The sequence below is a fragment of the Eretmochelys imbricata genome, chromosome 7 (genome assembly GCF_965152235.1).
Source record: "Eretmochelys imbricata isolate rEreImb1 chromosome 7, rEreImb1.hap1, whole genome shotgun sequence".
NCBI lineage: Eukaryota > Metazoa > Chordata > Testudines > Cheloniidae > Eretmochelys > Eretmochelys imbricata.
In genome coordinates this window covers 29,982,560-30,005,502 of record NC_135578.1, presented here as the reverse complement: position 1 = coordinate 30,005,502, position 22,943 = coordinate 29,982,560, and the positions used below count along the sequence as shown (strand labels likewise).

Genomic DNA, 22,943 nt, shown 5'->3' with positions numbered 1-22,943 from the left:
TGGGTGGATGGTGTGTGTCTGGGGGGCTGGGGGGGAGGAGGAGGAAGTGGGTCCCAGCCACATGGCAGGTAAAGTGTTAACCTCCCCACCCCTTTCTCCTCCCACCTCCCCTATGTCCAACAGGAACACAGAAAGCTGGGCAGCCCAGGACTCTGCCCCCTCCCTTCTCCATCACTGGGCCCAGCTCCCCACCCTGACATTGCCATGACAATGCCCCTAACACTTAACCTCGTCACCACGGCAACACTCCTGAGCTCTCCCAACCCAATGTTACCATGGGAACACCCCTGATTTCTGACATCCACTTGTCACCATGGTGACGCTCCAGACCATAACAACCCTATTGTTTCCATGGCAACATTCCTGAACTGGAATCCCTGTCACCACAGTGACATTTTAGATCTTTAATGCCCCTCTTGTTACCATGAAAACACTTTTCCTTCAGTCGGTCCCCCCTCACTCAGGCAGGGTCAGAGCCAGCCCCCTAGAAGGGAAAGACCCCACAACCTATTCCCCCTCACCAGCTGATCCTGAAGGCAAAACCCTCCCTGCTCTGAGCTGGCCCTATGGATTGCAATGGGTTGCCATCTGCAGTGGCGCGTGCAGCCCCCAGATGCTGGCCCTCCGGCCTTCCCCTGCAATGGGATCCATGCCACACAAGGCCAGTTGTGCCAGGCAGTGAAGCATAAGCCAGGCAGGGGAACCTGGGGAAGGGACAAGGATAGCCAGTTTTCTCATCCTCTCAGAGCAGCATAGGACGCAGGAGGGATTGCTGGTCTGTGGGGTTCCCTGGGATGTGGGTAGCTGGGGGACTCATCGGGTACCACAATGCAGTGCCTCCCAACCATCATCCCACCCAGCCCAGGGACAGGAGAGGCCCACTGGCTGGGAGGGAAGGCGAGAGTTTACAGACTGGTTTCTTCAGTCTGTACATATCTGTATGGGGGAAGGAAACGTCTGTTTTCTGATATCCCAACTGTAACATCAACCATCCACACACACACCTGACATGACACACAGACACCCCCGTCACCCCACAGACACTCCCAGCATCACACACAGACACTCCATCACTACACACAGACACACCTGAAATGACGCAGACGCATACCCCTGACACCATACACCTGAAACGGCAGACATAGACACACTTCGCAACACCACTCCCAACACCAGACATACCCATCCCTTACACACACACACACACACAGGATAAACATCCTTCGCCCCACCCCTTTGAAAAGCAAGAAGCCAAACAACCCTCACCAAAACAACATAACACAACAATTCCTGGTGTCATCACATCGAGAGACATTCTAACTCCACAACAACACAACCCTATCCCAACACACACACCAGGCTGCAAGGGGCTTCCCACACATGCACAAGGACAACACAACCCCCTTTCCCCAAACACAAACTGGCAGGGCAGGGGCTCTCCTTTCCACCCACCCCCCACACCACCCCCTCCCAACACACACACACAAAGGGGGCAAGGGCTGCCCTCCCATACAACACAACTCCCAAACACATACAAATGGCAGGGAATCCCCTTCCAACACAATGCCACCACAACTCCCTCCCAGCACACACAGGAGTGGGGTGAACAGGCACTTCCTTTCCCAACCAACACAACCCATATGGAAGAGAGCAAGGGACTCCCCTCCCAGGCACCACCCCCCAGCAACACAACCAGCTCCCCAAACACACACAGGCAGCGAGGGGGCGGTGGCTGCTGCAGGGGCTGGCAGCAATTGCCTGGGAGCCAGGTGATCCCCGCACCTCCTCCAGCCAGACACAGACAGCAGCCCCGGTGTGGGTGCGCAGAGAGGATTTTGGTCCCCAAGTCACAGATGGGTGTGTGTGTCAGGGGTGAGATGGGGGGGGGCGGGGATCAGGGGCTGGGGATTCAGTGACTGGGGACTGCTGGGAGGCGGGAAGGGGTGTAAGCTGTGGAGGTGTCCCTATCTGACCCTTTGGTTTGGATCTAACACAACATTGTGCAAAAGAAACAACCCCCTTTCCTCCAGGGCAGGCAACAAACCCGTGTGTGAGTGAGACAAGGAGGGGAACCGATGGTGCAATCAGATCTCAAGGAGAAAGAAAAACAGATGGAGTGTATGGGGATAGATAGATCGATAGATAGATCGATAGATAGATAGATGGCTGGGGAGGGAGGGATGGTTACAGGGCTGGGGAGGGCGGGATGTAGGGATGCTTATAGGGCTCTGGATGGAGGGATGGTTACAGGGCTGTGGAGGGAGGGATTGTTACAGGGCTGTGGAGGGAGGGATGGTTACAGGACTGGGGAGGGAGGGACAGACAGATGGTTACAGGCTGTGGAGGGAGGGATAGAGGGAGGGTTACAGGGCTGTGGACGGAGGGATGGTTACAGGGCTGGGGAGGGAGGGATAGACGGATGGTTACAGGGTTGTGGAAGGAGGGAAGGTTACAAGGCTGTGGAGGGAGGGGTTGTTACAGGCTGGGGAGGGAGAGAGGGATGGTTACAGGCTGTGGAAGGAAGGATGGTTACAGGACTGGGGAGGGAGGGATGGTTACAAGGCTGTGGAGGGAGGGATTGTTACAGGCTGGGGTGGGAGAGAGGGATGGTTACAGGCTGTGGAAGGAGGGATGGTTACAGGACTGGGGAGGGAGGGATGGTTGCAAAGCTGCGGAGGGAAGGACAGAGGAGATGGCCCTGGCTGACACTGAGGTTCCCATCTCCAGCCGCCCCTCTGCTTCTGTCTCCCCCCACGTAATCCCCAGCAGCCCCGACCCGCCGCTTACCCCTCGGCGCGGCCCCAGCTCCCCCGCAGCCTGGCTCAGCAGCCGCCTGCGTCGCGCGGCCAGGATGAATAGCCCCGCATTGCTGCTGTCTCCGCCGGCAGTGCTGGAGCGGAACTGCCCTCCCCCCGGGGCGGGGTGTGAGCGGGGGCGGCCCCGAGACCACCACGGCCACCCCCGCCCCTCCCTGCCCTGCCCCCGCCTCCCCCCCACCCCATCGCAGGCAGGGATCCCCCCAGCCACGCGTGCACCCCCTGCCCGCAGCCGCTGCGTCACTCGTGGGGGGATGGGGCGAGGCGCTTTTATGACTATGCAGGTGCGAGAAGGGATGGAAAAGGCTAGAACTGGGGGGTGGGGGAATCGGAGCCAGAGCGGGGGGGCTGAGCTGATCGGGGGGAAGCAGAGCCGGATGGGGGGCACTGAAGCTGGATTAGAGTTGGATTGGGGGGCTGAGCTGATTGGGAGGAGGGAAGCTGGGGGGGGTGGAGCTGTATTGAGGGGACTGAGCTGATCGGAGCTGGATGGGGGGAAGCAGAGCTGGAGTGGGGGCAGGGCGATTCCAGTGGGTTGGGGGGCAGGAGAATCTGTGCGTTGGTCCCCCCTACCTGATGAGCAGTGATGCTCATGGGGGGAGAGGGGGAGATGGACCCTCCCCCACACACTAGGAACTCCCCTCCAACTTCCAGCTGGGTTTCTGCCCTATCTCCACTCTGGGGCCTGGGGACACATTGAGGGGCCAGTGGCCTCTGCAAACTCTTGATTGTGCCTCCAAATTTCCTTGGCCTCCTGTATCCTTCTTTGTCCATTAGGAGGAGGACGGTGAAGGCTGGTTCAGGGGCCAGGGGACAAGCCTGGGTTCACTTCCCTTCCCCACCAGCCTCCCCTGGTGTCCCCTTGGCCAAGTCACTTTTCTGGCTGATGCACAATGGGCCAGCTCTATTCTGGGTTGGTTGAATGGTTGGCTCCCCTCCTCCCCCCATCTTCCTCTGAAGCATCAGGGCTCGGCCACAGCTGAAGACTGGACACCAGAAGGAGGGTGAGGAAAGGTGGGTGCTGGGCTCTGAGCCTGTTCACAGAATCTTTCCTCTAGCTGCCAGGCTAGTGCCTGCTGCCTGGATGCTCAGGGTCCAGCTGATCACCGGGATGGGAAGGAATTTCCCCCAGGTCAGATTGGCAGGGACCTTAGGGGGTTTTCACACACACACGCCCTGCAGCATGGGGCGTGGGTGGCCTACTGGGATCCCCTGGGCACAGCTCACCTCAGCAATTCCTTGCCACTGCAGGACCTGGGGGCATTGGGGGCCCCTCCCCCGTTCTCTGCCTGGGGCTCACAACAAGTCAGTCTCTGGAGACTGAAATGCTTTGGTTTAACTAAAGTCTTGGGGCTCAATTGAGGGGGAATGGGGTGAGACGGTCAGGCCTGTGCTAGACAGGAGATCAGGCTGGATGATCTATGGTCCCTTCTGGCCTTAACCGCTAGGAATCCAGAGCACTGAGGGGATGTCTACACAGCAAGTAGACTCCCACAGGCTGCAGGGCCCTAAACTTGCCGTGCAGACATTCTGACTCCAGCTGGAGCCAGGGGAGCCTCCCCCCTCCTGGGGTCCCAGAGCTTGGGCTCCAGCCCAAACCTGAATGTTTACACAGCAATTCTACAGCCCTGCAACCAGAGCCCCATTAATCCAAGCCAGCTGACATGAGCCAGGCCTCTACAGTAGGGATCACAGCGCTGCCCTGCCTCCTGTAGGGAAGGGGGACTAGAGAGGTGCTGAGCCCCTGCAGTAATGGGGGCAATCCAGACAGTATGGCCTCTGCCCCTTGACCCAGTGACCCCCACTGTGCCCCAAGACGCAGACCCCTGTCATGACCTGCCAGGTGCCCCCGGACTCTTGCTGTGTGTGTGGCTCTAACACAGAGGTTGGCAAACTACGCCCGCGGGCCACATCTGGCCCACGGGACCGTCCTGCCCGACCCCTGAGTTCCTGGCCCGGGAGGCTAGTCCCTGGCCCCTCTCCTGCTGTCCCCCCTCCCCCACAGCCTCACCTCACCGCGCAATGCTCTGGGCGGCCCGGCCTGACCCGGTGCTCTGTGCTGTGTGGTAAGGGGGCAGGGAGCGGGGGCTGGATAGAGGGCAGGGCGGCTTAGGGGGTGGTCGGGGCATGGATAGGGGTTGGGGCGGTCAAAGGACAGGGACCAGGGGAGTTGAATGGGGGCGGGGGTCCCGGGGAGGCAGTCAGGAAGGAGAGGGAGGGTTGGATGGGGTGGTGGCGGGCAGTTAGGGGGTCCGGGGACGATCAGGGAGAAGGGGTGGTTGGATGGGGCTGGGGGGGCAGTCAGGAAGGAGAGGGAGGGTTGGATGGGGCTGCGGGTGGCAATCAGGGGCCGGGGGCAGTCAGGGGCCTGAGAGCAGGGGGTGTGTGGATGGGGCAGGGGTCCTTATGGGGCCGTCAGGAGGCGAGAAGCAGGGGTGGTCGGATAGGGGGCGGGGACCGGGCCACGCCTGGCTGTTTGGGGAGGCAGTCTCCCCTACCCGGCCCTCCATACAATTCAGAAACCCGATGCGGCCCTCAGGCCAAAAAGTTTGCCCGCCCCTGCTCGACCAGCAAGCTGCTGACTAAAGGCAGCTTTTCCCGCGGGGGCAGAGGCAGCGGGGACCCCCTTTTCGGATTCTGCCCAGCAGGGGGCAGCAGCACGTGGCCCACAGCCGCACCACGCCCCCGACGCGGTCCCAGCCCAGGACGTTACATCAGCGGGGCTGGTTTCCTGCGCTGGGAGCCGGGTCGCTGGGCTGGGGCCGGGGTTCCGTGGCTCAGACGGCGCAGGGCAGCGAGAGGCGGAGCCCCCATGGACAGCCAGGGCCGCAGGGTGGTGGTGTGCGACAATGGCACGGGGGTGAGTGTGCAGCCCCGGCCGGCCCCACCCCTGCGCAGGGGCGGCGGCTGGGGGCAAGGGCGGCGGCGAGCCGGGCCTCGGGACCGAGACCCGGCCCAGCCTCGCCGCCAGCGCGGTGGTTTCAGCGGGGTTCGGGGGGAATCGGGCCCCGGGAGGAGCAGGGCGGATCGGGCCTTCCCACTGGCCCCGGCAAGAAGCAATCGGCTTAAAGGGTTCTGCAGCCGCCGGAAGAGCCTCGCCCCGCTCCCCGGGGTGCGGTGCTGGGTTCCCGCTCGCCAGTGAGGCAGGCGGAGGAGCAGGCGGGGTAACTGTGCGGGCGGCGGCTGCCCCTGTTCCGGCTTGGCCGGCTGTTCCGCTGGCCTGGGTGGGGAAGGGGCCCAGCGACTCCTCCAGCTTCTCGGCGTTGGCGCTTCCTGCTTGCCCTGGCTCATACACGGGGCCCAGCTCCCTGCAGAGAGCGGGGCAGCCCGGGGAGGCCCAGGGGCAGCCTCGGCTACTGGCCATTTTTCCAGTCTGAGAAAAGTCCATTTCTGTTTCTTCTTTGCATTACGGTGAAAGCTCTACTCCCAGCCTCAAGTCAAGGGCCCTTGTCGTGCCAGACCCATTGAGCGAGCTCAGAGCCCCCTTGTGCTCAGTGCTGCCCAGCCACCCAGCGAGAGACAGTCCTTGCCCTGCAGAGCTCACCATCTGAATAGACAAAGGGTGGGAAGAGAAACTGAGGCAGGAAAAGGGACTTGCTGGAGGTCACACAGCAGCTCAGTGGCAGAGCCAAGAATAGAACCCAGGAATCTCAGCTGTCACCCCACCCTGACTCATCCCCTCTGCTGAATTGCATTGTGTAGGGGGAACTTTATATATCCAGTATAAGTAAGGCACCTCCATTAGAGAGTGGGGGAGCATGAAGACTATTAGACAAGGCAGTGGTAAGAGCACATCAGGAATGCTGTGTGCAGTTCTGGTCACCCCCTTCAACAGAGAAGCTGGCTCCTAGGCTGATCAGAGGAATGGAGAGCCAATCTTAGGGGAGGAGCCTGGAAGAGCGGAGTCTCTTCAGCCTGGCCAGAGAAGGGATCTGGTTGCTCCCTCTAAATACATGGGGGAGAACCCCTGAGGAAGAAGAGCTATTGAAGTTTAAGTGGACACAAGAACAAATGGGGTTAAACTGGCCAGGGATCAGCTGAGGCTAGAAGTGAGAAGAAGGGTTGTGCCCCTCAGAGGCAGGAGGATCTGGAACAGCCTCCCCCAGCAGTGCGGGGCAAACGCCCCCCCCAGAGATGGATGCTTGGGGGGAGAGGGGGGCCGTGATAGACTTGCTAGTCAAGGAGCTCCCTTCCAGTCCTGTAGAAGAGTGGGCTCACCCTCGTGCTCACCCTTGTGGAGAATGGAGAGGTAACAGCTGTTTCCTCACTACTTCCCCTGCCCTTGGTCACATCAACCGTGGTGGAGTTCCTCTTCTCACCACTCGCTTCTACCCCTTTAGCTTCTGGTAGCCAAAACTAACAGTAGTCCCCATTCTTACACTGGATCTTTGGTACTCAACTCCAGGCCCTGTGATTCCCTACAGCCCTTCACACCAGCCTCTCTTTCAGTCACCCTTCTCAGAGGCCTCACACTACCTCTCCCAGGGGCTGGTTGGGGGAGGGTCCAGGCCTACCCTCTGTGCTGGGTTCAGTCTAGGGCCCCTAGCACATGCAGCCAAGCTCTGTGCCATCAGATGCTTTGTCACTGTCTCCCTGGTCTCTGTCCTTTCTTCAGGCCTCATCCCCAGCTTCCCTCTGGGCTGTGTAACAAGCTCCCAGGGTTGCTCCCAGAGATCTGGGCCCTACCCTTGGGTCGGGTCAGGTCAGGCAAAGGAGCTTGCTTCAATCTGGTGCCTTCCAGGCACCCCTACCTGCAATCAGAGCCTTACCATGCTACTTAGGGCTCTCTCTTCTCTCCCCTTCCCCTCACCAGGATGCTTCTTCCCCCTTCTTTTAGTCCACCCCCCCTTCTCTTTTTATAGCTCCATCCAGCTCCTCCCCAGCTGAGCTTCATCTTCACTGAGGCCTGGCCCACCTTCCAGGTGCAGCCAGCTGTGATAATTGGGCTCTCAGGCCCACATTAACCCTTTCATCACCTCTGTGGGGCAAACCCCCACTTCCACAGGCACTCCTCTATCTGTAAAGAAGCCTCAGTGTGTGATTTACATTAAAGTGAACATTGTAAGAGTCTTTTCTTCAATATTTCCAAGCGACAAACTCTTTTTAACCTGCTTCATTGGCAAGCTTTGCCATGAAGTCAAGGCTGAGAGAAGGCAATGCTGGTTCACACAAGATGTATTTAACCCGTGGGACTCACTGCCACAGGACATTGTTGAGGCTAAAAGAAAAGGAGTACTTGTGGCACCTTAGAGACTAACCAATTTATTTGAGCATAAGCTTTCGTGAGCTACAGCTCACTTCATCGGATGAAGAAGTGAGCATCCGATGAAGTGAGCTGTAGCTCACAAAAGCTTATGCTCAAATAAATTGGTTAGTCTCTAAGGTGCCACAAGTACTCCGTTTCTTTTTGCGAATACAGACTAACACGGCTGCTACTCTGAAACCTGTCATTGTTGAGGCTGAAAACTCAGCAAAGTCCAAGAAGGGATTGCTTATTTTTGTGGAGAAGCAGAATCTGCAGAGTTGGAATTGTTGAAGCTGACACAAATCCTGGCAGGGGGATGAAACCTCAAACTCCAGGGGTTGAGCCAATCTCTACCCATTAGTGAGAGAGCAGGGGGAGGCTAATGTGTGGAGGATTATTCCCCATTGCCTACTGCAGGAGTCTTACACCTTCCACTGACCAATTCCACAGGCAGTGGTCACTGTCAGAGACAGTATTCCGGGCGAGAGGGGCCTTGGCTCTGAGCCAGTCTGGCAATTGCCATGTGAGTTCTGCAGGTTAGCAGCAATACTGTGTGTTTGGCAGGGAACTCTGGCACTGCTCGCTGGATCTATCCAAGCATCAGTCGGAAGTGTCTACAACCTGGCTGTTCTCACCAGGGCCCCGATCTCAGCTCCGTGCAGCACCCAACGCAAGGGGTCCCAATTCAGCCAGGGGGGAGGGGGCTCTGTGCAGCGCCTGGCACGATAGGGCCCTTATCTCGGTCAGGGTCTGTGCAGTGCCTGGCACAATGGCAGCCCTGCCCACACTTGCTGAGTTGGGGGTTAAAGGGGACACAGGCCTGCATTATGCCAAAGCGGAAGGTAATTTGTAAATGAAACACGAAGCAAAACCCGCTTTGCAGGGGGGATGCCAGGAAAGTGCCTGTAAAAGGAATCAGAAATGAGATTTCTCTTTAAGGGCTGTTGCTCTAGAGGCTTTGGCCTCGCGGAGTCCGTAGGCAGAAGAAGGGGAGATTGCCCAGAAATGCAGGGTGCTGCTAGGAGTGATAGAGCCAGAGGGGATGTGCCTGTCTCCAGCAGGCTGGGTCTGCGGGTGCCTCTCTGCTGGGGTGAGGGCATGTGTCGTGCTAGCAGAAGCAGGCTCAGCTCTTGCATTTCCTCTTTCTCCACATCCGCTTGCTCGCTGCAGGGTTCACTCTCCCACAGCAGGCAGGGCCAGTCTGCCAGTGCTTTTGCTATGATTGCCCAGGCCTGCTGTTCAACACGAGACAGAATTAACCTGCAAGCTGTGTCCAGTGGCAGAGGGTTCCACAGGTTAATGGGTCTGAGGAAGGCCTAGGGGGACACTCTTGCCTAATCTGGGAGCCAAGGAGCCTTGGGTGAAACTTACACTGCTCAGGGGGAGTAATGGGCCCAATGCCCTGGGGGCAGGTGAGAGGATCAGGCCCAGTACTTTTACACAAACTCTTAATTAGAGCTTAATGCAGAGCTCGCTGTCATTGGGTGTTCAGGAGGCCAGGCTTGGAGAGGTGGCAGGGCACTGCGATGGGTAATGAGGTCATCCACAGATAGGAACAAAATTAAGCAGCATGCTTAAGTGGGGGTGGGACTGGGACTCTACTTGTAGCTATGCCACCATCTTCCTGTGTGACCTTGGGTGGGACCTTTCCCGTCATTGGGCCTCAGTTTCCCCTCCCACCCCTTGTCTGTTCAGACGGAGCTCTTCGGGGCAGGGACTGTCTCTCTCTGTATGTCTGGGTAGTACCTGGCATAATGGGGGCCCTGCTCTCATACTGCTGCTCTGACTTCTAAAGCATAGAACATGGTGAGCACCCCTAAAGGACTCACTATTTAAAGGGATATTATCTTAGTCCATTACAGCAGGGGTTCTCAACATGTTTCTTTCAGAGGCCCCCCCAACATGCTATAAAAGCTCCATGGCGCTCCTGGACCACAACAACTGGTTTTCTGCAGGGCTGGCATTAAGGGGTAGCAAGCAGGGCAATTGCCTGGGGCTCCACTCCACAGGGGGCACCACGAAACTAAGTTGCTCGGATTTTGGCTTCGGCCCCAGGTGGTGGTTCTCGGGGCCCTAGGCTGCAGTCCCATGCAGCAGGGCTTCGGCTTTCTGCCCTGGGCCCCAGTGAGTCTAATGCTAGCTCTGCTTGGCAGACCCCCTGAAACCTGCTCACGGCCCCCCAGGGGGCCCTGGACCCCTGGTTGAGAACCGCTGCTTTACAGGGCCTCTAGGCACTACCCTAATATTCCTAATAGCAGGGTATCCACATCTCCCTGCATGAGGGTACCGATGGAGCCTCTCCCTTTCCATGGCAGGGGAGTGGAGAGGAGAGGCGGGGAGCGAGGGAGTGGTGAGTGTGTACAAAAGCAGAAGTGTCACTTCCTCTAGACTCTGCACCCAGGGCTACATCCCTCCAGGCTGGGGAGGGAGGTGGGGCTTGTGACCCTGTATACATGTAGCACTTCCTGCTAGCGCTTGGTGTGCAGATAGGGAGGGTCAGGCCAGCCCAGGGGGCATTGGACACAGTTCTTTGCAGCAATTTGGCTCCTTCCCCCCCAGGGCAGGGGTGTCTGTGGCTCAGGGCTGGGCCAAGAGGATTTGGGGCTGAGGGGAGAAATTCTGTAGGGATTTAAAGGGTGATACTTCCAGTGACCATCCAGCCTGGTATCCTTCTGCTCACCCCCAATCATCCTGGTGGGCCCAGCTAGCCTGGGATCCCCCCCACCTCAGAACAAAGGTAACTGGGTCCCTCTAGGTGTTGTGAGGGTAACAGGAGTAGCCAAGTGGCCCCAGCATGTCTCCCCGGTGCCGCTAAGCCAGCTGGAGGGAGGAATGGGGCAGATCTACCCCCAGCTTGGGGAGATCCTGTGTGGCTGGGTGGGTGGAGACTCGGAGGGGTTGTTACCTGGTTCATTTTCCTCTCTCTGTCTCCCCAGTTCGTTAAGTGCGGCTTTGCCGGCTCCAACTTCCCTGAGCACATCTTCCCCGCACTGGTCGGGCGCCCCATCATCCGCTCCACCGCTCGCGTGGGCAACATCGAGATCAAGGTCAGGCTCTGGCAGGGGGGGGCATGTCCCACAGGGGTCAGGTAAGGGGAGGGGGGCTTTGAAGGGGAGCCTTCCCTTGGGGGGAGGGGCTCCTTAGGGCTCTGGGGCAGAGGGGCCCTGGCCTCCCGTGGTGGCTTAGCCAAAGTGCTGGTGTCTCAAATCTCCTCCCTCCCCACCACCGCCCCAGGACCTGATGGTAGGGGATGAGGCCAGCGAGCTGCGCTCCATGCTGGAGGTGAACTACCCCATGGAGAACGGCATCGTGCGCAACTGGGACGACATGAAGTACCTGTGGGACTACACCTTCGGGCCCGAGAAACTCAACGTCGACCCCCGCAGCTGTAAGATCCTGCTCACCGAGCCCCCCATGAACCCCACCAAGAACCGCGAGAAGATCATCGAGGTCAGGCTGGGCTGTGGGACTGAGGGGCATCAGCATGGGATGAGGCTGTGGGGCGGGATTGAGGGGCATCAGCACAGCCCGGGTGGGGGAGGGGGCTGCGGGGCAGGACTGAGGGGCATCAGCAGAGCTGGGGGGGGGAGGGGGCTGCAGGGCGGGATTGAGGGGCATCAGCACAGTCCGGGGAGGCGGGGGCGGCTGCGGGGCAGGATTGAGGGGCACTGGCAGAGCTTGAGGGACATCAGGCGGGGGAGGGAGCCCAGGGCTGGGATAGCAGGGGTGGGAGGTTGGGGTTGAAGGGCAGTGGCGGGGCTGTGCCCATGGTTTCTTCTCTCCCCCCAGGTGATGTTCGAGACGTACCAGTTCGAAGGCGTGTATATCGCCATCCAGGCCGTGCTGACTCTCTACGCCCAGGGTGAGGGGGCGCTGGGGCCGGAGCAGGGGTGGGGGCCTGAAGGGGGATGGAAGGGGCTGAGAAGGTGAGGTATGGGAGGGCCAGAGGGGGAGGGTGCAAGAGGTCTGGGGGGAGTAGAGGTGAGGGCAGAGTCAGGGGCAGTAGAGGGAATGCAGGGGAACGTGTTACCGTGGTGAAATCTATCCTGCTGTATGGCAGGTGAGTGAACCAGTCAACCAGCGTGCTGGCCTGGGGAACTCACTGCCACTGGATGTCCTGGAGGCTGAGAGGGGAGCAGAGTTTGGGGAGGGAAGTGCAGGGAATGACCAGGGGAGCCCTGCTTTGGGAGGATGGGCAGGGGAGATGTCACCTCTGGGCATGTTGTTTCCTGTTTCGCCACAAAGGGGCCATTGTCACCTTTCCTGACGTGGCCAGTCCTGATGCCTTTGGAGGTGGGATACCAGGGTAGATGGGCGTATTGCCTCTCAGCACAGTAACCTCCCCTCCCATTTCAGGCCTGCTGACTGGGGTGGTGGTGGACTCTGGGGACGGTGTGACCCACATCTGCCCTGTCTACGAGGGCTTCTCCCTGCCCCACCTCACCCGGCGGTTGGACATCGCGGGACGGGACATCACCCGCTACCTCATCAAGGTGAGAGCCGGCTGAGGGTGCATCATAGATTTGCTAGCCGCCTGTCGGACTGCTGTGAGGGGAATCCACGCCCCGGGGTCCCTGGATGTCTTAAGCCTCCCGGAACCTAAATGGAGTCCAGCCCCTGTCCCGAGGTGTGAGCTTTCTGGGTCCAGCTCGGCTCCCCCAGGAGCCCCGCGGCAGCTGTGAAGCAGATATCGCACCCGGACCCCACCCCGAAACTCACCTGCTGCCCTTTGACCTCATCCCACGCAGCAGAGCGAGCTCAGATCCTGCAGCCCCGACCTCCTGCCTGCAGTGCCTACCACTAGCTCCCCTTCCCTGGGGAGGCCTCCACCCAGCTGGGCTCAGGCAGGGCCCCTGCGTCAAGGCTACTCTGTCGAAAATGGCCCAAACCTCCCAAGAGCTCAGATCTTCCCCTTTATAACCGTCCAGCCTCCTCCTTTGCCACCAGCCCTCGGACTCTCTGCCCACTGTGGGGGCGAACAGGGCGTCGGGCAGGCGAAAGGCTGCACCTCGAAGGGAGCGTCCCGCGTGGGAAGGAGCCAGGCAGCCAGTTCCTGCTCCCACTCGGAGTGCCTAGATCGTACCCATGCCTTCCCCAGATCCTCACAGGAGGCCAGAGGGAGGGGCGGGACCTCTATGGGAAGGGCCCCAGCAGCTCCTGTTACTATAGTCTCCCCCTCCTGGCAGTTGCTGGTACTGCAGGTTCCCCCCATGACTCTGTCTCCCCCTCCTGGCAGCTCCTGTTGCTGCGGGGTTACGCTTTTAACCACTCTGCGGATTTCGAGACGGTGCGGATGATGAAGGAGAAGCTCTGCTATGTGGGGTACAACATTGAGCAGGAGCAGAAGCTGGCTCAGGAGACCACAGTGCTGGTGGAGTCCTACATGGTGAGGGAGCGGCTGGGGGTATGTCTCTGTTTGGTGGATGGGTGGGTCACTCCTGCCCCATTGAGAGACCTTTGCTGGGATGGTGGGGACCTTAGCACAGTGGGGCTGGGAGTTAACACCCCATTAGGATGCCTGGGGTGATTCTCCCCCTTGGAGCAATCAGCTCAGGCTCTCTGCAGACTCAGGCAGTGTTGCTGACAGCCTCTCCCTCTGCTCCCCACAGCTGCCTGATGGACGTGTGATCAAGGTGGGGGGTGAGCGGTTTGAGGCACCTGAGGCCCTATTCCAGCCCCACCTCATCAATGTGGAGGGTGTGGGTGTGGCTGAGCTGCTCTTCAACACCATCCAGGCAGCTGATATCGACACCAGGTGAGCAAGGGGGTGGGAGGTGGAGCCTGGAGCCCCCTCTCCCGACACTGGGCCGCAGGCAGGGGGGGCCTGCAGGCCTAGGAGGCAAGACCATTGGTGGGGATTTTTTGTGTGTGTGAGAACTAGTAGGGGAGGTGATGGAATTATTGGGGATTGGGAGGTTGTTGGTGGATTCCAGGGGGCCGATTGGAGGGGGGTTGCTGGGGAGATCCTAGGGCGTTGGGAGGTGAGTGGAGGCAATCACTGGGGTAAGCCTGTTTGGGGGGATCCTGGGGGAAGTTGTTTGGGGGTTGAGTGGGGAGCTGGGGGGTTGGGAGGGTGAGTGGAGATCCTAGGGGTGCAGTGGGGCTGAGCCCCGAGGACCCCTCCCACAGGATGTTGTCTGTCTCACTCCATCCCTCTCCCCAGGGCAGAGTTCTACAAGCACATTGTGCTGTCAGGCGGCTCCACCATGTACCCGGGCCTGCCCTCTCGGCTGGAGCGTGAGATCAAACAGCTCTACCTGGAGCGGGTGCTCAAGGGCGACGTGGAGAAGCTGTCGGTGAGTGGGCACCATGTGGGGTGCATGGGCACTGCCCCACTGGACCCTAGCTCCATTGCAATGGGCCTGGGGCCTACAGTCCCCTCCCTGCGTGGGACAGGCCAGCTCAGCTCCCCAGTGCCACCCACAATCCATTGCAGCTGACCTGCATGTGGGGCCAAGGAGGCCCCTGCCATGTGAGGGGGATTTGCCCAGGGGTGATGCAGGGGTTCAGAACAGGCCTTCTGGCCTTAAAATCCAGGGGTGAAATCCTGATCCCATTGACCCTGTGACTGAGACCAGTCACACTCGTCCCATAGCCAAGGGGGCGGAGTCTCTTCTCCTGGCTCTGGGTTTGAATCCTGGGGATTCCGTTTTTAATAAATGGTCTTCTCTCCCCCTGCAGAAATTCAAGATCCGGATCGAGGACCCACCACGGCGGAAGCACATGGTGTTCCTGGGGGGTGCCGTGTTGGCCGACATCATGAAGGACAAGGATACCTTCTGGCTGCAGCGAGCCGAGTACCTGGAAAAGGGGACCCGCATCCTGGAGAAGCTGGGGGTCACTGTGAGATAGGGACACCCCTGTCTCACCCCCTCCCCACTAGCTCAGCTGCCCCATCTCTTCATTAACCCTTTCCTCCCTGTCAGTATCGCCTTGATTCTGCCTTTCTCGCAGGCTGACCAATCACAGGGCTTCTTTTGGGAACCTTTTTTCTGGGGGTGGGGGTGGGGGAGAATAATCATATTGCCAGGGGGTTGGGTCTGGGTGGGGTGGGGAGAGGGACGGTGTGCCTCTCTCATAGGCCCAGGGCACTCTCCATCCCAATCCCTGGGCTCTGCCCTGGCCACATCAGTGATGTCTCCCTTCCCCCTAGGGGCCAAGTGGGCCCCTGCAGCAGCCTGCTAGAGGCAGGAGCGGGTGGGGTTCAGACAAGGCTGTTTCGGGCTGGATCTCAGGGAGATGCCCCTGCTGGGGAGGGGTCAATGAGGCCAGGGAGTCCCCCACTCCCAAGTCTGGCTAACACCATGGGGAATGTGCTGTAGGGACCAGAGGGAGGGGCTAGCTGGGGCCCCCTATCCCTGTGGGATTGCCCCTTGGGAAGCAAATAAGGGGGCGTTGGGGAGGAAATTTGAGGGGAGGAATAAAGGGATCAATGACACAACAAACTGGATTGGGGTGGGGCCCCAACTAGCCCCACCCTTTCCCAAGCACATGGCTGGCCTTAAAGGGTTATTCACAAGCTTTGCAGGAGCCTGATTGCATTGGTGGGGTGGGGGAACTTCTTTCCATGCCCCCCTCTCTCCACACTGCAATGCTGGGGTGCAGACATGGGGGAGTGTTTGCTGGGCCTGGGGCAGGATTCCCAAGCGACGCATTATCTGTATTGAACATGGCGGAGGAAAATCACCCCCGCACACACAGAAACCTGTAAATGGGTTTTTTACCCTGATTTTTAAATTGTTTTTGCTTCTTAGTGTCTCTCTGTCTCCTGTCTCTGCTGGGGAGGGAGAGCTGAGAAGAAGTGTATGTCCCAGCTCTGGTTCAAGCACAGGCTGGCTCAGGGGAATGAGATATGGGGCCTTTCCCCTCTGTGGGGTGCTGGTCCCTGTTCTGTGTCCCGTGAGTGGATTGACTTGGAGGGGGGTCCCAGCCCAGCTCCTAGTGGGGCCAAGCAGCCGTGTAACCGTGAGCGCTGAATCTGGCCTCCCTGGGGGATCTGCCCCCATCCTTAAGGGCAGGAGTCAGGCCTTGGGGTGGCTCCCCTGCTCCCTCCATACACGTAAGGGGAGATGCTCTGGGCTGGGGGGAGCTGTGATGACACAGTCCCTAGGGCTGCCAGGCGTGGGGCACGAGACCATGTCCAGGTCTGGAACTCTGAGCCCGCCATGATTGTTTCCCGGCCAAGGGGACCTCAGCTCTCCCCAGCCCTGCACTACACACAGGGCCACTGTGATGAAGGTGGGAAGGGCGTGTGTGTAAACAGACTCCTGGAGTCTATCCCCAGCTCTGGGTGGGATCTGTTGGTTAGAGCACAGGAGCTGGGAGCAAGGACTCCTGGGGTCTATCCCCAGCTAGGGGAGGGGAGTGGGGGATGCTCACCCAGCCCCCACTGTGGCCCTTTGTGTAAAGGGCCAATATCAACATTACCTGTCCTGTCCCCCACAGCTGGGCTGTGACCCCTGGGGTCTATCAGGGGCTGTGAGGTCCTGGGGGGGCAAGGCCATCGGGCCAAATGCCAAGAATAATCCTTGTTGCTAACTAGGAATTCTGCCTGCCCTTACAGGCCATAGGGCTTAGGCAGTGTCAGCCCCAGGCTGCCAGGGGGCAGCACAGGTCTTCAAGACTAACTACATGGGAGTGATTCACACGTGCATTTCCCTGCCTGGCATGGGGTAAATCGAGTCACTCACTGCATGCAAAGTTTGCCAGCATCGCCCATGCTCTGACCGTTAGACACCACTCTCCTCTCAGAGCTAAGCCAGGAGCCCTGGCTCTCAGTTCCTCCCATTGCCACCAGGTGGTGCTCAACCCACATCACTGCGCTAGGATCCCTATATCCCAGCCTAGAGGCCCCTTAACTGGGGAGCTCCTCTCCCCGCCCACCCGAGCCTGCAACGAGGACCCAGGGCAGAATTAGCCCCCCCCACTCCCCTCCAGTACAGAGCCTTCCCCCCGCCGCCTGAAAGAGTCCAGAAAGGGGATGAAAACGAGGGAGGGGCTGGCTCCCTGACCCCCATCCCTCCCCACAGGGATACCCGGCTGAATGGGCCCATTGCAGCCGGAAGGGGGAGCGGGGCGGGATGGGTTCATCGGTCTGATCGGAGGGTGGGGGGTGAATACCTGGCGGGGTCTAGGGGTCAGTGTCTCCCCCAGCCCCAAGCAGATCCAGGGGGGCCCAGCTCCATCAGCCACAAGCCAGTGTTTCTTGCAGTCTCTTAAAACAACCAAGCAGAAACCGGGGGGGCGGGGGGAGCGTTGATTAGAACGAGGGGAAAGGGGGCGGAAGAGCTCCCATAGCGTATGCCTGGGGTACCCTCACCCCCGCCGTGGGGATCCCTGTGGGGCCGCTAGCACGGGATGTGGTTACTTACTACCTATGGGGCGGGGGCTCCTGCCCCAACAGGGACCAGGCTGAGACAGAAAACTCACCTCTCGGAGGGGCCCTGAACGGGCGCTGGATCGGAGCCCGTGTGCCTGCGGGGGGAGCCCTGTGTCCCACTCCCCTGAGCCAGCCATTGCCCCCGGCTGGGGCTGGAGGGGAGCAGAGCTGGCGCCCCCTAGCGGGGAAAGGCCCCACGGCCGGCCGCCCCCCTCTCCCCTCCTGGTTCCCACACGCAAGGAATTCCATGCATTTCCGCGCTGCGCCTCCATCCGACCTGCAGCCCTCGCCCCCGGCTCCCCTCCCCCGCCAGCCCCCGCGGCTGGCCCATTGTGCCCTCCCCCTCGGCTCATGCCACACACACCGAAACACACACCCGCCACAAAGCCCGCCTAACACACACACACACACACACACCCCCTAGTTCACAGCAGAGACAGCTGGGCTCCCTGCCCCCCTAGTCGGGGCTGCAGCCCGAGATTCCTGGATCGCAGAGCTCGGACCCTTCCCTGTCTCCCCTCGCCTGGCCATGGGGGGGCGCTCCAGAGCCTTGCCAACCTGTACTGCTGGCCTCGGCTTCCCCAGGAATGGGGACTGCCAGTTGGCTTAGTAGACAGGGTGAGCAGGTAGGAGGGCATGGGAAGCACCTGTGCAAATATGCCCAGGGGTGTGCCCACAAGCGAATGCACATGTGCAAATGCTCAGGTGTGCACGCCCACGCATGGCAGTGCAACTCTGCACCCACATTGGTGAGTGTGGGAGCCTCTAAGACAGCGTGGCGGCCTGGGTGTGTGGCAGCATGGGAGGGTGCGTGAGGGAGTCTGCGCAGGTGTGCAACGGGACAATGATCACACCAGTGTGTGAGCGACGAAGTAAGGAACACGTGCACGACCAGGAGCGTACGTATGCACTGGGGTGTGCACGCCCAGGAAAAGGCACGCGTGGGAGCGTGTGCGTACAGGTGGGCGTGCATGCCCAGGAATGTGTGTACACAGGCGGGTATGCTCTCAGGGGAAAGTTAGAAGGCAGAAGAAACTGAGCTAGCACAAGAGAGCTTGTGAGCGTGCAGCATGCCCACACAAGTGTGCACATGTGCATGCACGTCAAACTAAGCCGCACATGGGGGTACTCACACATGTGTGGGAAAGTGAGGGCGAGGAACAATTCTGGTCCCTCTGGGCCCCCCCCCCCACGCTCTCCTGCCCTCCCATGCAATGCGCACCTTTGTGTGCACACCCACGTGCCCACTGACTTCCCCCAGTCTGGGCCCAGCGCCCTGTTGCGGGTCTCAGCTCCCCGTGGGAATCGCCCTGATCATCATGAGGTCCTGGGGAGGATGGCGGGAGGAAACGCACCGTGAGCCTCTCCCCGCTCCCAGCAGGGCATGGGGGCCGGGGGAGGGGGGGGGAGTGAGGAACCAAATTCCAACCCAGTGTTCCAATTTCCAGGTTTCTGGAACAAAGGGCTGAACTAGGTCTGGGCCTGGGGTGGGCGAGGGGGATGTAGCAGTGTACGCAGAGTGTGTGTGAGTGTGTTGTGTGTGCATATGCACGTGTCTTTGTATGTGTGTGTCAGTGTGAGCCGCAGCATATGGTCACTGTACACACCCATTCTCTGCAGATTCACTGTCTGTCCCTTTCAGCAATTACTAGAGGAAAGCAGGGTGGTGGGACAGGGAGTCTGGACTCGTGGGTTCTAGCCCCAGCCCTAGGAGGGGAGTGGTATGTCTAGTGGTTAGATCAGGAGGGCTGGGAGCCAGGACTCTGGGGATCTACCCCAGCTCTAGGAGAGGAGCGGGATCTAGCGGTCAGATCAGGAGGGCTGGGAGACAGGACTCCAGGGATCTACCCCAGCTCTAGGAGAGGAGCGGGATCTAGCGGTCAGATCAGGAGGGCTAGGAGACAGGACTCTGGGGATCTACCCCAGCTCTAGGAGAGGAGCGGGATCTAGCGGTCAGATCAGGAGGGCTAGGAGACAGGACTCTGGGGATCTACCCCAGCTCTAGGAGAGGAGCGGGATCTAGCGGTCAGATCAGGAGGGCTAGGAGCCAGGACTCCGGGGATCTATCCCAGCTCTTGGAGAGGAGCGGGATCTAGCGGTCAGATCAGGAGGGCTAGGAGCCAGGACTCCGGGGATCTATCCCAGCTCTTGGAGAGGAGTGGGGTCTGCATTTCTCATCCAGCCGCAAGCAAGGGAAGGTCTCACACACACACATACCCTGCCTCCATCCTCTGGGTCAGGCTGTCCAGGATCCCCACAGCTGCCCCTCCCAGCTTGTCTCCCCCTCTCCCTGGGCCTGGGACCAATTCTCTGCCTTACAAGGGCAGGGGCGTGCACCGTCCCATCCTGCCCCTCCCCGCCGAGGGGAAGAGAAGGGCAGGGGCTCCGTGCCGAGGCACAGAGCCGAGCAGGCAGCCGTGGGCGCCAGGACGATGCTGTGTCTCTGGCTGCTCTTGACTGGGCTGGTGGGGCCAGTGCGGGGTGCCTGGCCGGGGCCCGAGGCTGCCTGGCCGGGGCTCGAGGCTGCCTGCGGCCCCGAGGGCTGCTACGTTGTCTTCTTCCAACGCCGCAGCTTCCTGGAGTCCTGGCGGAGCTGCCGGGAGCGCGGCGGGAACCTGGCCACACTCAAGCGCCACGAGGAGGCCGCCCAGGTGGCGGAGCTGCTGCAGGCCACAGGCCCGGGTACAGGGCAGCAGCGGCTCTTCTGGATCGGGCTGCAGCGCCAGCCACGCCAGTGCTTCCCGCAGCGCCCACTGCGTGGTTTCACCTGGACCACCGGTGACCAAGACACGCTCTACACCAACTGGGCGCGGGCCGAGCCGGCCGGGGGTGCTGCTTGCTCGGCCTCGCGCTGTGTGGTGCTGAGCTATGGCCCGGCCGCGCAGGAGAATTTCCAGTGGCTGGAGGGTTCGTGCACCCTGCCCGTGGACGGCTTCCTCTGCCACTTCGGCTTCGCTGGCATGTGCCACGGGCTGGCCACGGAGGAGACGGGGCCCGTGAGCTACACGACGCCTTTCGGCCGGGTCAGCAGCGCCCTGAGCCACATCCCCTTCGGCACGGTGGCGTCCGTGGCCTGTGGCAACGCAGCCCCTGTCTCGGTGCTGTGCATGCAGCAGGACGACGGCGCCGTGGGCTGGTCCAAGGAGGAGCCCCTGTGCGGGGAGGAGCAGGGGGACTGGTGCGAGGGTGACAATGGGGGCTGCCAGCAGCTGTGCGTGGACGAGGGTCCCAGCTACTCCTGCGAGTGCCACGCCGGCCACACCTTGCTGCCCGACGGGCACTCCTGCGCCCCAGCCGATGGCTGCCAGAACCACCCCTGCCAGTTTGAGTGTGTGCCAGGAGAGGCCGGAGGGTACCGGTGCTTGTGCCCCGTGGGCTACACGCTGGCCAGCGACGGGCGTGCGTGCGAGGACACGGACGAGTGTGCCACGGGCCCGTGTGAGCAGCTGTGTGACAACTTCCCCGGCGGCTTCCAGTGCCGCTGCCAGCTGGGCTACGAGGAGGACGGGGCCGGGGGCTGCGCCGACCGGGATGAATGCGGCACCGCCCCGTGTGAGCACCAGTGCGAGAACACCGAGGGCTCCTACCTGTGCTTATGCCACCTGGGCTTCAGCCCGGCCGAGGAGGCACCCGAGCACTGCGTTGACAACGACGAGTGCCAGATCCCCGGCGTCTGCCAGCAGATGTGCGTCAACTACGTGGGCGGCTTCGAGTGCTACTGCACCGAGGGCTACGAGCTGGAGGCTGACGGCATCAGCTGTGCCCCCCTGGCAGAGCCCCCCGCGCTGGCCACCAGGCAGCAGACCTTCTACCCGCGCTTCAGGGACCAGCAGGAGTGGGGGGCGGAGGTGCTGCAGGTTTTGGGGACGGACGAGCCATTCAGCCTGACCCAGGAGTTCTCCGACCCCACTGCTTCCCACTCCGGTCTCTCTCCCGCAGCCCCGCACCCCAGCACCGGCCACTCAGCCCCTCGCCCCTTCACTGCCCCCCCAGCAACCACCACCAGCCCCCCAATCCCTTCCACAACCACTGCTCCCCCAGACCTCACCACTGGCCCCCCAATCCCCAGCACCACCACCCGGATCCCTCCCACATCCACTGCCCGCCCAGAGCCCACCGATGGCCCCCCAGTTCCTCACACGAGCCCCGCTATCACTCCCACAATTGGCCCCCCAACCCCCAGCACCAGCCCCCCAAGCCCCAGATCTCCAAGGTCCCCTGGTGCTCCTGCCTCACCCTACAGCATGGGGGAGGGGGACCCTGCGGCAGACAGGGCCAGGGCTCCGCTGCCTCCTTCAGAGGACCCCAGCACCTCTCCAGGCGGGGAGCGGGCACGGAGGAAGCGGGATGACCGGTGGCTGTTGGTGGCACTGTTGGTGCCCCTCTGCGTCTTCCTGGTGATCATGGTGGCATTGGGCATCGTGTACTGCACCCGCTGCGGTGCCAGGGCCAAGAGCCGCAGCGTCACGCAGTGCTACCGCTGGGTCACCAGTGCGGGGGGCAAGGGGCCCCCGCACCCCTCTGCAGGGGCCCACCCGACCACCTGCCGGACCAGCGTCTGAGACTGGGGGGGGCCCAGAACACAAAGGGACCAGGATGCCTCCCCCCACTCCCAGCTGGGAGACGAGACCCCCTGGCTGGGATGCCAGGACTGGCCTGCACCCTTCCCCAGCTGAGACCCTGGAGCCACCCCATAGCCCCTGGCTGGGACATGGAGGCCGATGCCCTGGCTGGAGCAAGGGCCCTGCAGCCACCCTGCCCCCTGGCTGGGACATGGACACCCCAACTGGAGCACGGAGTCCAGAGCCACCCCATCACCCTCCCCCAGCTGGGACCCTGGAGCCACCCCTTAGCCCCCAGCTGGGACATGGACCCCCCATTTATTTCCCAACTCTCGAGCTGGAGCATGGTCCCCCCAAAACTGTCCTGCCTCCATCAGCTGGTCCCCTGGAATTGCCCAGTGGCCATCCCGGAGATGGAATCACCCCCTTCCCAGGGCTGGCACTAAAACTAGGACTGGGCCCCACGATCCAGGGCAGAGACATGGATCCCCTGCACCCTGGCTGGGACATGGGCCCCCACTCATCTCCAGGGCTGGGTTCCTCCTTATCTTGCTCCATGGACTTCTGCCAAACGGACACAGGAGCCACCCCCACTGCTCTGGGGGCCCCCGCTGATTGTGGGGAACCCCTGATGAGACCCACAGCTACCCCCGCCCCAGAAAAGCTACGAGAAACTGACAGGGATGGAGAAGTGGCCGCAGGACTTGAGAGACCTCTGGAACTAGGGGTCATGGAGCCAAGAAGGGTGGGACGTGGGGGCCTGGAGCTAGGGGAAGGAAGGGGAGTTATGGGGGGGCTCAGAATGGGGGTTGGGGAGGTCTCGGGGAGAGAATGTGGGGGCCCTCTGAGGGCGTGGAGGTTCAGGGACTCCCCAGATGCTGTTCCATTCTTAACGTGTGTTGCTCTCACAATAAAGGGGTGGAGCCCACACTGCCTGCAGC

The 22,943-nt window shown here is 61.0% G+C and overlaps 2 protein-coding genes across 2 annotated transcripts; both read left to right on the top strand.

The window, feature by feature from the left end:
• The first annotated feature begins 5,524 nt into the window (after positions 1-5,524).
• LOC144267944 (actin-related protein 2-B-like) lies at positions 5,525-15,814 on the top strand. The gene is made up of 9 exons (XM_077822391.1): positions 5,525-5,676; positions 10,998-11,108; positions 11,296-11,511; positions 11,851-11,923; positions 12,418-12,554; positions 13,298-13,447; positions 13,671-13,816; positions 14,225-14,357; positions 14,743-15,814. Exons 1-9 carry the CDS (start codon positions 5,629-5,631, stop codon positions 14,911-14,913), a joined length of 1,185 nt encoding a protein of 394 aa, XP_077678517.1. The 5' UTR covers positions 5,525-5,628; the 3' UTR covers positions 14,914-15,814.
• Positions 15,815-19,872: 4,058 nt separating this feature from the next.
• On the top strand, positions 19,873-22,002 carry CD248 (CD248 molecule). Its single transcript, XM_077822999.1, has one exon. The coding sequence runs from the start codon at positions 19,873-19,875 to the stop codon at positions 22,000-22,002; it is 2,130 nt and encodes a 709-aa protein (XP_077679125.1).
• The last annotated feature ends 941 nt before the right edge of the window (positions 22,003-22,943 follow it).